At 39.2% G+C, this 16,864-nt stretch overlaps 1 protein-coding gene across 12 annotated transcripts in view; it reads left to right on the top strand.

Annotated features, from left to right (window-relative positions):
- The window catches only part of DNM3 (dynamin 3), a 569,179-nt gene that overhangs the window by 261,173 nt on the left and 291,142 nt on the right, over positions 1–16,864 (top strand). For 7 of the 12 annotated variants that reach the window (XM_040451682.1, XM_040451678.1, XM_040451676.1 and 4 more), the window contains exons 13-14: positions 4,394–4,445; positions 5,270–5,299. In XM_040451682.1, coding sequence (XP_040307616.1) covers positions 4,394–4,445; positions 5,270–5,299 — 82 coding nt within the window. The remainder of the gene's footprint in view (positions 1–4,393; positions 4,446–5,269; positions 5,300–16,864) is intronic. The other 5 variants (XM_040451685.1, XM_040451680.1, XM_040451686.1 and 2 more) reach the window with 1 other exon arrangement.

The following is a 16,864-nucleotide window of genomic DNA, read 5'->3' as shown; positions in this document are numbered from 1 at the left end:
TATTCATCAGGGATATTGGCCTGTAGTTCTCTTTTTTTACTGGGTCTCTGTCTGGTTTAGGAATCAAAGTAATACTGGCTTCATAGAATGAGTCTGGAAGTTTTCCTTCCCTTTCTATTTCTTGGAATAGCTTGAGAAGGATAGGTATTATCTCTGCTTTAAACGTCTGGTAGAACTCCCCTGGGAAGCCATCTGGTCCTGGACTTTTATTTGTTGGGAGATTTTTGATAACCGATTCAATTTCTTCGCTGGTTATGGGTCTGTTCAAGGTTTCTATTTCCTCCTGATTGAGTTTTGGAAGAGTGTGGGTGTTCAGGAATTTGTCCATTTCTTCCAGGTTGTCCAATTTGTTGGCATATAATTTTTCATAGTATTCCCTGATAATTGTTTGTATCTCTGAGGGATTGGTTGTAATAATTCCATTTTCATTCATGATTTTATCTATTTGGGTCATCTCCCTTTTCTTTTTGAGAAGCCTGGCTAGAGGTTTGTCAATTTTGTTTATTTTTTCAAAAAACCAACTCTTGGTTTCTTTGATCTGCTCTACAGTTTTTTTAGATTCTATATTGTTTATTTCTGCTCTGATCTTTATTATTTCTCTTCTTCTGCTGGGTTTAGGCTGCCTTTGCTGTTCTGCTTCTATTTCCTTTAGGTGTGCTGTTAGATTTTGTATTTGGGATTTTTCTTGTTTCTTGAGATAGGCCTGGATGGCAATGTATTTTCCTCTCAGGACTGCCTTCACTCCTGTGAAAGCATTTGGATTGTTGTATTTTCATTTTTGTTTGTTTCCATATATTTTTTAATTTCTTCTCTAATTGCCTGGTTGACCCACTCATTCATTTGTAGGGTGTTCTTTAACCTCCATGCTTTTGGAGGTTTTCCAGACTTTTTTCTGTGGTTGATTTCAAGCTTCATAGCATTGTGGTCTGAAAGTATGCATGGTATGATTTCAATTCTTGTAAACTTATGAAGGGCTGTTTTGTGACCCAGTATATGATCTATCTTGGAGAATGTTCCATGTGCACTCGAGAAGAAAGTATATTCTGTTGCTTTGGGATGCAGAGTTCTAAATATATCTGTCAAGTCCATCTGATCCAATGTCTCATTCAGGGCCCTAGTTTCTTTATTGACCGTGCGTCTAGATGATCTATCCATTTCTGTAAGTGGGGTGTTAAAGTCCCCTGCAATTACCACATTCTTATCAATAAGTTTGCTTATGTTTATGAGTAATTGTTTTATATATTTGGGTGCTCCGGTATTCGGCGCATAGACATTTATAATTGTTAGCTCTTCCTGATGGATAGACCCTGTCACTATTATATAATGTCCTTCTTCATCTCTTGTTACAGCCTTTAATTTAAAGTCTAGTTTGTCTGATATAAGTATGGCTACTCCAGCTTTCTTTTGGCTTCCAGTAGCATGAAAAATAGTTCTCCATCCCCTCACTCTCAATCTAAAGGTGTCCTCAGGTCTAAAATGAGTCTCTTGTAGACAACAAATAGATGGGTCTTGTTTTTTTTATCCATTCTGATACCCTATGTCTTTTGGTTGGCGCATTTAATCCATTTACATTCAGTGTTATTATAGAAAGATATGGGTTTAGAGTCATTGTGATGTCTGTATGTTTTATGCTTGTAGTGATGTCTCTGGTACTTTGTCTCACAGGGTCCCCCTTAGGATCTCTTGTAGGGCTGGTTTAGTGGTGACACATTCCTTCAGTTTTTGTTTGTTTGGGAAGACCTTTATCTCTCCTTCTATTCTAAATGACAGACTTGCTGGATAAAGGATTCTCGGCTGCATATTTTTTCTGTCTAGCACACTGAAAATCTCGTGCCAATTCTTTCTGGCCTGTCAAGTTTCAAAAGAGAGATCAGTCACGAGTCTTATAGGTCTCCCTTTATATGTGAGGGCACGTTTATCCCTTGCTGCTTTCAGAATTTTCTCTTTATCCTTGTATTTTGCCAGTTTCACTATGATATGTCGTGCAGAAGATCGATTCAAGTTACGTCTGAAGGGAGTTCTCTGTGCCTCTTGGATTTCAATGCCGTTTTCCTTCCCCAGTTCAGGGAAGTTCTCAGCTATGATTTCTTCAAGTACCCCTTCAGCACCTTTCCCTCTCTCTTCCTCCTCTGGGATACCAATTATGCGTATATTATTTCTTTTTAGTGTATCACTTAGTTCTCTAATTTTCCCCTCATGCTCCTGGATTTTTTTATCTCTCTTTTTCTCAGCTTCCTCTTTTTCCATAACTTTATCTTCTAGTTCACCTATTCTCTCCTCTGCCTCTTCAATCCGAGCTGTGGTGGTTTCCTTTTTGTTATGCATTTCGTTTAAAGCGTTTTTCAGCTCCTCGTGACTGTTCCTTAGTCCTTTGATCTCTGTAGCAAGAGATTCTCTGCTGTCAGCTATACTGTTTTCAAGCCCAGCGATTAATCTTATGACTATTATTCTAAATTCACTTTCTGTTATATTATTTAAATCCTTTTTGATCAGCTCATTAGCTGTTGTTATTTCCTGGAGATTCTTCTGAGGGGAATTCTTCTGCTTGGTCATTTTGGATAGTCCCTGGCGTGGTGAGGACCTGCAGGGCACTTCCCCTGTGCTGTGGTGTATAACTGGAGTTGGTGGGCGAAGCCGCAGTCAGACCTGATGTCTGCCCCCAGCCCACCGCTGGGGCCACAGTCAGACTGGTGCGTGCCTTCTCTTCCCCTCTCCTAGGGGCGGGATTCACTGTGGGGTGGGGTGGCCTGTCTGGGCTACTTGCACACTGCCAGGCTTGTGATGCTGGGGATCTGGCGTCTTAGCTGGGGTGGGTAGGCAAGGTGCACAGGGGCAGGAGGGGCAGTCTTAGCTTGCTTCTCCTTAGGTGATCCACTTCAGGAGGGGCCCTGTGGCAGCAGCCGGGAGTCAGATCCGCTGCCAGAGGTTTGGCTCCGCAGAAGCGCAGAGTTGGGTGTTTGCGCGGAGGAGCGAGCAAGTTCCCTGGCAGGAACTGGTTCTCTTTGGGATTTTGGCTGGGGGATGGGCGGGGAAGATGGCGCTGGCGAGCGCCTTTGTTCCCCACCAAACTGAGCTCTGTGGTCCGGGGGCTCAGCAGCTTTCCTTCCCTTTGTCCTCCAGCCTTCCCGCTTTCTGAGCAGAGCTGTTAACTTATGACCTCCCAGCCGCTAAGTCGCGCTTGCTGTCGGAACACAGTCCGTCAGGCCCCTCCGCTTTTTGCAAGGCAGACTTGGGGGCTCTGCTTGGCCGGCGAGCCGCCCCTCCGCCCCGGCTCCCTCCCGCCGGTCCGTGGAGCGCGCACCGCCTCGCCGCCCTTCCTACCCTCTTCCGTGGGCCTCTCGTCTGCGCTTGGCTCCGGCGACTCCATTCTGCTAATCCTCTGGCGGTTTTCTGGGTTAGTTAGGCAGGTGTAGGTGGAATCTAAGTGATCAGCAGGATGCGCGGTGAGCCCAGCGTCCTCCTACGCCGCCATCTTCCCTCTCCCCCAAGCTGTTGAATTTTAATACATTGTTGAATTTTAAATACATATTAAAAAGTAGAGTCAATAGCATATGCTCGTGATTGGATATGGAGTGTGAGAGAGAGAAGAATCAAGGATTTTGGCTTAAGCACTTGGAAATTTGGAATTGCCACTAATTGAGGAGGGGAAAACTGTGGTGGAGCAGGTTTTAGGGAAGAGATCATAAGTTCAGTCTTGGCTCATCAAGTTTGAGATGTGCATTAGACATCAAGTAGAAAGCGTGAGTTGTCAAAAACATTTATGTGTCTGGAGCTGGGGAGAAAGGTCCAAGCTAGAGATCACTGTAGGAGTTGTCGGAATGTAGATTTCAAAGCATTGAGTTTGGGTAATTTCACAGAGAGTTTGGGATCTGGAATCAGACTAATTGGTACTTATTAGCTGAGTGACTTTGGGAAAGCCACTTTGCTTCTCTGTGACTCATTTTCTCCATCTGTAAAATGAGAAAAATAATAGTAACTATCTCATGGGTTAAAATTGAAATTTAAATCAAAATCACAAATACCTACAAAGCACTTAGAACATGACATTTATTTCATATGTATATTTAATAAGTGTTAACTGTTAATTTTCAGTACAACTATTCTGTATACATACTAGGACATCACAAATACTTGCACAAACTCCTGTCACTGATGTAGCAATACAGCTTTTTATCCTGTGGTGTTATGTTTTTGTTTTGGGCTTGTTAATTGGTACTAATTCCCCTTAGTTGGATTTGCTTCCAGAATTAAACTGCTTCCAGAATTTCCTTCCTGGAGTTGTGGTATTTGCTCTGCTTCAGTTGTTGCTATATTTTGAAAGCCTGTATATATTTTAATATCTGTTACTTGTTCCCAAAGTTTCTTCAGTGCTCTTCTCCTTTGCTTTTCTTAGTGCTCAGCAGAGGAGCAGTCAGGTTCACAAGAAAAACACAATTGGAAATCAGGTAGGAATTTTTAAAATAATCAGTGCATGCACTCTCCCCAAAGTTTGAACTCAGTCGCTTGATTGACTGCTTTTTAATGCAAATTAATCATGTGCAAATCTTGCTGAAAATGCAGCTTTTTGTTTTGTTTTGTTTTTGCTTTTAAGGTTTTTGGAGTGTGTTGCATTTTTTTTTTTTTTTGCTACCTTATGCACTTAACTTTATTGATTTATTTTAAATAACTTTTCTGCTACTTGCTCTGCTTTTCAAAATTGACTCCTTGTGTCTTACTTTGCTTGCTTATGTTACCCCTAAATTTGATTTAACATTGAATCTGTGAGTCAGTTCAAGGTTAAAATATGGTGAGTAGTTGCATGAGCTTCTGATGCTGCTGACTAGTTCACACATTTGCACAGCTTGGTAACAGTGAAGGGACAGCTCATAAAAGAAGGCAGTTGTTGGATTTATCGCTGCCATACCAAATTTTTGTTGGTTAATGAAGATGTTAATTCCTAAGAAGATCTGATCTTTTGAGTTTTTGTGTTTTGGGCTGACCAGCTGTCTCTGACTAATAGCGCTCTGCAGAGATTGCATTAACTCTGACAGTTTGCTGTTTCTTTTGTGTTTTATGTGATAATGAATATTTGCATTGTTATTTCTTTTCAAGTCAAAACAATGATGATTTTATAGGTTTTTTTTTTTTAATTCAGAGGTACAATTATTGAACAAATTGAAACCTCTGCTCTAGAAGTTTTTCCATTGTTTTGAAAGGAGAAGAGGTAATAACAGACTTTATTTTAAAAACTTTTTTCTGAACTAAAGCATATAATTCTTTGCTATTTCAGGGAACCAATCTTCCGCCTTCAAGGCAAATTGTACGAGCTAAGTTCTGTAAGCTTTACTGTTGCTTTTTCATTTAGCTTCCCAAGGGCAGAGTTTGTCTTTAACTGATTAACTCAACTAGCGCTTGCTACTAATTTTTTTTTAACTTAGGTTGTCTTGTCCGTAACACTCTATCATTGATATAAAAATCCTCTTAAGAGGGTTCATCCCTTCACTGCTAATAACTTGCTGTGATTGAAAGGTATGAACTAGTAAACTCTAAAATGCTGTAATAATAAACCCTTAACATTGTGGGTGCTTTGATTATTTCTCTAATTTTAATGGGCCTTAAAATAATTAAAATCATTAATGATCTTCATCTCTGTCCCTTTATGCTCTGTTGTTACAAGGTGTAAGCCTTTCTCTACAACTTGTATGATAATGTTTCCAATAAATGTAGTTGGTGCTTGTAAAAGGTAGGTATTAAACCCCTGGTTTTCGATGTATTTGTTATAAGTCAACTTAATTATAATTATTTGGATTTATTTAAAAAAATAGTACAAAACCAAAATTACATCAATTCCTATCTTACATGGCTTTAAAGTTGAATCTTTTAAAACCAAGTATTGTATCTTCATTTTATGGAAGTGTAAAGATACTGTCAAATTTCTGGCGTACACATTAAAAAAAGACCAAAAAAATTACACTCTTATTTCTACCATGGATGAAGCAGCTTTAAAGTCTTTCTTCCAATTGTGCTCAAGTTGAGACTGAGATTGGAGCGTGGGCCAATTATTTGCCTCATGATGTTTTGGAAGAAACAAACTTTGGAACTAGACATTCCAGGGTTTAAATTCTGCTCTGTCACTTAGTAGCCATGTGGCCTGGGACAAACTGAACCCAAGTTTGCTCAGTTGTGTGATGGGAAAAATAGAAAACATTTCTGTAGGATGATTGATTCTGATGAGAATCAGAAATAATTTACCTAATCGGGTTTGCAGCTGGATACTGGGTGTATGCCTGCAAACAGTATAAACCTTGCTGTTAGCAGGTAGGTACTGTTCTTGAAACTTCAGGGAGAAAAAATATAAAATCTAAGAAAATTACAAAAGTTATAAAATGAGAACAATTAAACACTTGGGAAAATTAGAAGCTGTGGCAAATTATTCTGAAGCTTGCAATGCCCAGATTAAGGCTAGATGTGTGGTATAAAGGATTTATCCATAAAACCTTCCTCATGGTCAGAAGCGCTAGCTCGTAGAAGTTTATACTTATTGGAAAAGCGAGAGTATAGTGGCATAAATGCATATTTTAAATCAGATCTGAAAGGAAACTCCAAACAGTTTTCAATTATAGATTGCTTCCAAATGCTAAAATAATGCTAATTGTGTTTCTGTGACTTACTTTCCCTGAGTACTGAAAAGCCCATACGTTATGGAAGTTTTAAAATTCAAGAAAGTAGAATTGAGTGAGTGTTATAATAGAATACAGATCCCTACCCAAAATCCTTACGGTCAGATGTACCTTTAATGCCAGAACTTTTTGGAGTTTAGAAAAAAAAGTATATTGCATATTTCCTATATTACCCAATATCCCTGTGGGGTCAGAGACAGCACCCTTTAATTAAACACATCACGGTTCTACAGTAAAACAAATGCATAGTCCCACTAAGTAGATTAAATGAAAGATAAACATATTTTTCTGTCAGGTTAGGTTTCGCTGCTTCATTTTTGTTTTGTTTGTTTGTTTGTTTGTTTGTTTTAAAAGAAAAACCTTTTACTTTGCAAGTAAAGTGTTATGAACCTGTATATCTTATATATCAGGATCAAATTCAGTCATTGAATGCAATATAGTATATTTTAGAGAATCTTGTATTGTTTTTAGCTGCTGAGCAGAAATGAACCATGATTACTTGAAATCATTTCTTTATGAATCTGAATGTCTGAGGTTGATTTCAGTTTCTACAAAAAGTTTTGGCCTATCAAAAAGCTCAAAGTCAGGGGCCATTGGAGCCCAGACTGTTAACTGATCCTGGAGTTGATGGGGCTGAAATATCCTGTGCTATCCTAGCAAGTGTTTATCCATTCTGATATTCCCTTCAGGCTCCTGGTTGTAAAAGATTCTTCTGTGCAGAATCTGCTCTGAAATATTTTAGAAGGATTTAAGGAAAGTAAAACTCCTCTTTAAAGTCAATCCCATTAGTTTTTGGCTTCCTAGAAATTTGTCATCTTGGAAGTTCCACAAGTTGATGTCAACATATGTACAAAAAAATGTGAGCACACAATTAGCCTAAAGTTGCACTGCCCAGTAATTTAACTGTAACCTTCATTCATCCCTTCACTCATCAAATATGTATCCAAAACTTAAGAGTATCCAAACCTGTGGTAGATGTTTAGAATAGAATGATGAATAAATCATGGGTCCTATCCTCAAGGAGCTCACAGCCCAGTGGGGATGATGGTAAGTAAGCAAATTGAAGTTGGCCTCCTCTTTCAAGGTTAGCTCCTTCTGATCCTTCAGGTCTCACTGAAATATCACTTCTGGAGTAGGCTGGCCCTGAGCACGAAGATCTAAAATCACCATCCCGCCCCTCCTTGTTGACATCATCTATTATCTTGTTATCTTATTTATTTTTTCATATTCCTTCACTAGGAACTAAGCTCCATTACAGCTATTTTGTGTGTGTGTGTGTTGCTGAAAGCCGTGGAGTATCATTGTAAGGTTTTAAGCACAATCATAACATCTTAGAAAGATTATTCTGCCTACATGTGAAAGGTTTTGAAGAGAGGATGAGATTAGAAAAAGACTAGTTAGAAGGCTGTTGCAGACAAGAGATGATGGTGATCTGGGCTAAGCTATGTGTGATGGGTTTGAGGAGAAGCTGATGAATTCAGGACATAATAAACAGGAAGAGTCTAAAGGATTTACGATGAATTGGATGTTGAGGAGAGGGCCGGGGATGATCCCCAATGCTGTTTAGATATCTGATTTAGGCACAGATGAATGGAGATGCTGTTCATGGAGAAAGAAATATGGTAAGAAACTCAGATTTGGATTCAGTGTTAGGAAGGGTAGATATATTGAATATGAGTCACTGTGGGAGACAGGAGTAAAAATGTCCAGAGGGACGTTTGATAAAAGTGTCTAGAGTTGAGAAGAGATGGAGAATTATTTATTCCAAAGGTAGTAGGGAGCCATTGAGATATCCAGTAGGAAAGGGATGTCATCTAACTTGTATGGTAGAACGATCTGTGTGTCAGCTGTATGGGATGATTTGGAGGAGTAAAACTAGAGGTTTGGAAATTGGTGGAGATGTTTTTGAAATAATTCAGGTAAGAAAATACAAATGTTGGTAGCAACAGGTATGTGGAAGTGACAGATCCAAATTATATTTAGAGGATGGGAAGAGTTATAAATAGTTGTGGAGCTGGAAGGAGGGAGTCATCTTTCCAGGCTATGGCTAAGGGGATCCATTGATCAAGGGAGTGCAGGCGAAGGAAAAGCAGATTTCAGGGGAGATGGGAGAAGGTGGTGACTTCAGCCAGATACATTTTTTGTGCCTATTGGAAATATCAGGAGGGTTGAGGTTCAAGACTTGTCTAGACTGGAGATATGTTTTATAGCTGTCAATGGATGTACATGGTAGTCATGGAAGTCATGGGAGTAAATGAGGTTGTCTCCAATGGATAAAAACAGAAGAACATAAGGGATTTAAAGGGTAATGGAGAAATAAGAGGGAAGAATGAGGAACTGAAAAGCAGTCTAAGAAGTGAAAGAGGTAGGAAAACTTGGAGAGCAGTACAATGAGAGCCAATGAAAGAGAAGGTTTCAAGGAGGGAATGCTGATTAGTATTAGATGTTTCCTAGAGCTCAAGAAACATAGGGGAAGTTGTCAAAATAGGTGCACTGGTAGTGTTGGGGATCACCTGAGGTAGTACCAGTTCTTTTGGTCTTATGAATTACTCTTCTACCTTATAGCTAGTAGGTAGCATAAAGCTTAGAAAGCAGACAATGGAATTGATATCCTGAGCTGAGTTTGTTTTTCCAGGAAGGCAGCAAATAAAGTCAAGAGAACACAAGGGTTACAATTTTGAAAAGACAGGTTGAAATAAAAGATTGTATAATCTCATATGAATAGTTTTGATTGATGTATTAGGACAAGTCAACCAAGTAACAAACAACCCCAGAGTTTCAGTAGCTTAATACAGTAACAGTTTAATTGACCCTGCTGTAACAATCCACTGAAGGTCATTGAGACGCTGGTGGTGAGAGTAAGGGGCATCTATCCCTGGTTTACATGGTCAGTCATGGACTTTAGAATCTTCTTTATCCTTCTAACAGATGGGAAAGAGAAAGAAGCCTGAGTGAGGGAAGTTTTTAAGGACCAGCCTGAAAATGTCACACATTTGTTTGCATTTCCATTCCATTGATTGACCAGAACTCAGTCATTTGGCCTCACCTAACTGCAGGGGAAACAAAAATATAATCTGAACTTGCTCCCAGGATAAAGAAAAGAGGAGAGATGGTGTTGACTGAAAATTGAAAGGAGATGGGCAAGCCAGAGCACTTGGGGGGTGGGAGGGAGGAGGTTTACTGAAATTGGAGAAAATGTGTACAGTAGTCCCCTTTTATCTATGGGGGATACATTCTAAGACCCCCCAGTGAATGCCTAAAATTGTGGATAGTACCAAGCCCTACATATGTGTCTTTTTCTATACATACATATGTACATACATACATACCTGTGATAAAATTTAATTTATAAATTAGTCATAGCAAGAGATTAACAATAATAGCTAATAATAGAATGGAACCATTATGGCAATATACTGTAATAAAAGTTATGTGAGTGTGACCTCTCTCAAAATATCTTATTGTACTCATTCTTCTTGTGACGATGGGAGATGATAAAATGCCTACGTGATAAGATGAAGTGTGGTGAACAACACAGGCATTGTGGCATAGCGTTTGGCTACTGACCTTGTGATGATAAGTCAGGAGGATCATCGGCTTCTGGGCTGCAGTGGACATCGGGTAACTGAAACCACAGAAAGTGAAACCTCAGATAAGGGAGGACTAACACACCAGGATTAAGGGGAAAAGGTGGTAGGTTGATGGTTGAAGTCTGTGAGTGGGATGCTGTATCTCAAGGTGGGCAAGAGAATGGCACCTGAAAGAAAGTCAGAGATGTTATTGGAGTAAGAAAGAACAGACACTGGAAGAAGGGAAGGACAAATGATAACTACAGATATTTGTAGAGCATTGTTTGTCTTCCGAGGGTGTGGGCAGCTGAAGAGAAATGGAGACGAAATTTCCCAGATTTAAGGTCTAGGATATATTGAAGCCAGGAGGATCACATGATTGTTAATCCATTCCTTTAGTTATAAGAATCTGGGACAGGAAGGCACAGCTGACATGCTCATTGGTCCAGACTGCACCCAACTGTGATTGTACAATTAGAAGGAATTTTTCCTTAGGCAGGAAGCAAGGCAGCTACTTACAGGGGCTTGCATGTCAGGGCACCTTCTGGTCCTGGGCTTATTGTTTTGTTTTCCACCAATGTGCCTTCTATTGCTTTAGATTGGAGTATGAAATTTAGCTTTCCCAAACCTACAAAGCTCTGGATAACTGGATTCGCAAACTTCTTGAATTGTTGGCCACAAGCAGAAAAGACCTTTCTCCTCAGAACAGATGATGATCTCATCCCTCCCTACTTTCTTGAAAGCTAGCTTCTTTTCTGTAGGTCTCAAAAAATTATCGACATACCCTCTACAGGTCTCAAAAAATTACCCACACACCCCAACATCCTGAAATTTGCCTAGTTATAGTCCCCTAGTTATTCAGCTGCTGTAAGTACATGGTTTGAGACCAATGTTACAAGAGGTGAGAGTTTATTCAGCTATTTTATAATGGTTAAGAAAGATTGACAACTCTTAGGCTACAGTAGAGGGCGCTGCACAGCCCCTCGTCCTCATCCCTCCATTCAGCTTATTCTACCTTTCTGGGTCTGCTGCTCAACTCCCACCCTCACCTGACTTCCCAGGTACTATTATCTATATCAGGATTCTTTCAGGTGTAAATTTTAGAAAAAATTAACTTACACGACCTTGGGAAAAAAGTGAATTAATTCGTTTACATGTTTGAATATTTCAGAAATAAAGTTAAGTACTCTTTAACCCATGGTTCAAACAGTGTCAGAATGAACTAGATGAACTCTTTCCATTTTTTGGTTCTGCTTCTTTGCTGTTGGCTCTACTCTTAGAGTCCATAGGACTGCAACATAACAGCTGTCAGCCCCTGGGGGATTTCCTTCCTACTTTGAATCCAGCAGAAATAAATTAATCTTCCTCCCGGAGGTTTCAAAAAAACTCCTGAGGTTCACTCTGATTGAATAGGCTTGGATCTGTGCTTATTCCTGAGCCAGTCACTATGGCCAGAGAATGAAGTATACTGATTGCCTTAGGCCAGACCACCTGGGCTTCTTCACCTTCTTCTGGGTGTGGGCTCCTCACCTCAAAGAGCTGTTGTTGGAAGAAGAGAAAATAGACCCTGGAGGTTGTGTATCAGAGATGATGGCTACAGGTGCTTGTTGAGCATTGTTTGTCTTCACAAAAGTTTAATTTGGATAATAGGATTCTTAATGTATGTTGTCTTCTTAAAGGAATATAAAATGGTTAATACCGCATTATTAAAACCCTATGGTTCATTTACTGATTAATGATTTTTTTTCCAGTTCATCCTTTGACTTTCTCCCCCCACTTCACCTTCCTCTTCCTTTCTTTTGAAAATACATTTCTGTGAACTATATTAAGATGAGAGGTGGTAAAGTGCAGTGGTTTTTCAGAGCTGGAGCTCTGAGAAGCCACTGTGTGGCCAGGAGCAAATTATTTAATTTCCTGTTCCTTAGGTATCTAAAGAAGCTGATAAAAAATGGTAACTTCTTCATGAAATTTTTGTAAGTATTAAATGCGATAATACAAGTTAAGTACCTACAACAGGGCCTGGCTGATAATAAGTCCTATATAAAGTGCTTGCTATTACAATGGTTGTTGTTGTATATCTATATTATTTTGTTAGTCTTCAAGAAAGATAGTAAAATAATTGTTTTTATTTTCTAATTGATCCTTTTCCTCCCTTGGAAGTGGGAAGACTGCTACAAAACAACAATGAATTCTGTATATCCAGTAACGATTCATGGATTAATTTTTGAGGATAGATTTCTGAGTACAGAACAAAGAAAAAACTCCCTACCCCAATATTCTAATAAGCAGTTAAATGTATTTTTAAATAGATATTATAATTTTTAAAACCAGTCAACACTTCTTTATCAAATTGTCATTAAAAGTACTAAAAAAACATTTGTAGGAAGAATTGAATTTTTGTTCTACCTCTCTATTGATCTTCAAGGTGGCTAGTTTTAGTGAAAACTCTGTCAATGCTATAACTAGTGCTTTGTTGTTGTTGTTTTTATAGAAATAACTGAATAATTAAAAATTATCAAATATTTGTAGGAAGGTAGAATATATACCTTTAAGAATGTATGATGCGTACCTGTATTCACTATGCATTACATAGATGCCCCTGTCAGCAAAGAAATATTAATGTGATTTTTACTAAGTATACTGGATTGCATTTTAGGAAACATTTTTAAAATTGTGCAGTTCAAGTCAGTGGGAATATAATTTGTTATGCCAATACATGCATATATCACAACTGCTTTCGCATGTATCATATGTGTAAATGAGATCTGTTGTTCCTAGCTGTGTTTCTTTCCTGTTAGGAGAATAGGGCATTGTTTGTTGCCACTTAGTGTGACATTTAAATCTTCAAGTTTATAAATGAATTCTGAGTCTGCCATTTTCTGTGATGTGTTAGTTTCCTGGGGCTGTCATAACAAAGTACCACAAACAGAGTGGCTTAAAACAAGAGAAATACATTCTCTCACAGTTCTGGAGGGCTACAAGTCTGAAATGAAAGTGTCTTTAGGTCATATTCCCTGTGAAAGTTCTAGGGAGGAACCTTTCTTGCCTCTTTCTGGCTGTTCATGGCTCTGCATTCCTTGGCTTGTGGCAGCTTGACTCTAATCTGCACTCCGTCTTTTCATGGCTGCTTATGCTCTGTATGCGTCTGCTTCTGTGCGGACGCCAGTCATTGGATGTGGAGCCCAGTCTAATTCAGTATGACCTCATCTTAACTAATTACCTCTACAAAGATCCTATTTCCAAATAGAGTCACATTCTGAGGTTCCAGATGGAAGTGAATTTTGGGAGACTGGATTCAAGTCACTACACCTTGGCCACGTGTAGGTTTTTTCTTTTTCTTTCCTTTTTTAAAAAATGGTTTACTATAATAAGACTTTATCTGGAGTTTAGCTATACAGTATGCTGATGTACTTTAATGGTTCATTAAACTAAGAATTTATAAATTGGACCATTGGAGCTTTAAAAGATATTTTCTTTATTCTGTTTGGAGAAAAGACTAATACCTTCTGTTATTGACATAAAGTGGTGCTATTCTTCTGCATGGTACCATTAAAATCTTGTGATTAGTTGCTGGTTTTGTTTTGTTTTTTTTTTAGGATTGCTTCTTGAGAATTTATCTGTTTCTCTAAAGTTTGTAGCACACAGATAATACATCATGAGGAAAAAAAAGGAAACACTGAACACTTTTAAGTGATAATACACAAACTCCCTTTTTCCTCATTCTTGTTCTGCCTCATCTAGTCTTCTCTCCAGTCTTACCCCCTCAAGAAAGGGAAGAAGTTGGGGGAGGAGAGGTAGAGAGAGAGAACCAAGAGTCAGACAGACAAATATGGTGTGGAGCCATAAATCCATCTTTAGATTTGGGAATTTGCATTTTCAAAACCTACCAAGAAGAAAGTTTTTATCAAGTATTTACTTAAAAAAATAAAAATAAAAATAAGTGGATAAAGGGACGAATGGCTGTCCACTCCCATCGGTTCTATAGACATCCTAACAATTAACATTGATTACTTACAGTGTTTCAGGTACTTCATACATTAACTCATTAACTCCTCCCAAGAACCCTGTGAGATAGGTGCCCTTAGTATCTCAGTTTTACAGATAAGGAAACTGAGGCATGGATAGGCCTAGTAATGTGTCCAGTCTTACAGTTTATACATGACAGCATCAGGATTCAAATCCAGGTAATTTGATTCTAATCTTTGTTCTCTTAATTACACTGTTAAACCACTGCTTCTAATAGTTTGTAAATTGCGTCAAGAATCTCAGTCTCAGTTGTGGCAAATCACATTACTTAAATCCATTCACTGTCATTTTTATTTATTACTTAAATTGTTTCTTAATCTAAATCTGATTGATCCTGAATAGAATGAACTTAGGTTTGTATAAATTAATCTGATTGTGGCAGTCAGTTTGGGCTGCTGTAACAAAATACTGTAGATTGGGTGACTTAAACAACAGACATTTATTTCTCACGATTCTGGAAGCTAGAAGTCTGAGACCAGGGTGCCATTGTGGTCGAGTTCTTGGTGACGGCTCTCTTCCTGGTTATATTCTCACATGCCCTTCCTTGGTTCAGGAAAAGAGAGAGGGAGAGATCCTGTGTCATCTCTTATGTATGTATGTATTTATTTTCAAAGGAGACCCCAGGCCCAATGTGGGGCTTGAACTCATGACCCTGAGATCAAGAGTCACATGTTCTACTGAGTCAGGTGCCCCTCTTCTCTCTCTCTTTTTTTTTTTTTTTTAAAGTTTATTTTTAAGAGAGTGTGGCCCCAGGTGTGCACGGGTGAGGGACAGGGGGAGAGAGAGAGAGAGAGAGGAGAGAGAGAGAGAGAGAGAATATCCCAAGTAGGCTGGAATCTCACAAACCAGAACCAAACTGTGAGATCATGACCTGAGCTGAAATCAAGAATTGGGTACTTAACTGGGGCGCCTGGGTGGCGCAGTCGGTTAAGCGTCCGACTTCAGCCAGGTCACCATCTCGCGGTCCGTGAGTTCGAGCCCCGCGTCAGGCTCTGGGCTGATGGCTCAGAGCCTGGAGCCTGTTTCCGATTCTGTGTCTCCCTCTCTCTGCCCCTCCCCCGTTCATGCTCTGTCTCTCTCTGTCCCAAAAATAAAAATAAACGTTGAAAAAAAAAAAATTAAAAAAAAAAAAAAAGAATTGGGTACTTAACTGATTGAGCCACTCAGGCGTCCTTCTCCTCCTCACTTTATAAGGGTATTAATACCATCGTGGGGATTCCACCTGCATGACCTCATGTAACCCTGATTGTCTCTCAAAGGCCCCACCTCTTAATACCATCCCATCAGAGATTAGAGTTTCAATGTATATATATTTGGGGGGAATAATAATGTTCACTTCATGGCACTGATTAACAATGAAAAACTGTACTAGCTGTTAGAACGTGTTTCCTTTTTTCCCTCAATTCCATGGAAATATCTCCAGAGAGGCCAATCAACAGCTTATAAAATACAACAATCTTTATTTTAATAAAATAGAGGATGGAATCTGTGAAAACCACACTTAGCAAAATGTATGGCCTTCTAAATTGTTCTGTATCTTTTAAAATCTCGACTTCTATTTGGAATAGCACTTAATGTATGCCTCATCATTTTTTCCAGAACATACACAGAGGTGCTTACTGTATTTTTATGGCCAAGTTGCATTTTAATTGAAGGTATAGGGCTTAATATCAGTGAGGAGCAAATCCTATCTACTCAAAATTACCTTGAAAAATGCCTTCAGTGGACAGAATCTAGTCCTGCATTTCAGCTGTGGTCTTTTAAGAATTTTATTTATTTATTTATTTATTTATTTATTTATTTATTTATTAACATTTATTCATTTTTGAGAGACAGAGAGTGAACAGGAAAGGGGCAGAGAGAGAGGGAGACACAGAATCCGAAGCAGGTTACAGGCTTTGAGCTGTCAGCACAGAGCCCTACATGGGGCTCAAACCCGATCATGACCTGAGCCGATGTTGGACGTTTAACCGACTGAGCCACCCAGGCAGCCCATCAGCTATGGTTTTTTTCTTGGGGCAGAAAAGGCCTGGTTTTGTTTTTCCAGGGAAAAGGGTACCTGGGAGAACTAAGGGCTTCTCCTTCCTCTCTCCTACTAGCTAGCTCACAGCTACCCCTTTCCTCCCTGCTTCCTTCTTTTCCTCCCTCTGCCTCTTTATTTCCTCTTTCTCCTGTTTTATTGCAAAGCATGATGTGTTTGATTCCAGGTAAGTTCAGTGCCTGGGTGAGTTGAATTCTCTGGAGTTTTTGTAGCATTTAAACATTTTGTTTTCTCTCACTATTATTTTATCAACCACCATAATTTCAGATCTGAATGTTCCCCTGAACTAACAGATAAATGACATCTTAGAGTCTTTCCATCTATGACTAATTTCAGTATTTATGGACATTGGGGTTGTATCATTTCCCAGGTTCTCAACAAGTAGCTCTCACTGTTTTAATTTCTACTTCTTTAATCTCTATTCCACATCTCAGAGAAGTTTCCACTTTATTCCTACATACAGGCTTGTGATGGACGCACACTGGTTGCCCTGCCCTCCTACACACATCCCTTCCTGCTCCGGGTGTCTCGCCCACTGCACCCCTTCCTGCTCCTGGTGTCTCGCCCAC

This window comes from Herpailurus yagouaroundi, unplaced genomic scaffold, assembly GCF_014898765.1.
Source record: "Herpailurus yagouaroundi ecotype Mexico unplaced genomic scaffold, PumYag 205, whole genome shotgun sequence".
Lineage (NCBI taxonomy): Eukaryota > Metazoa > Chordata > Mammalia > Carnivora > Felidae > Herpailurus > Herpailurus yagouaroundi.
Note: the sequence above shows the minus strand (reverse complement) of the source record. Positions and strands in the feature narration are given on the sequence as shown.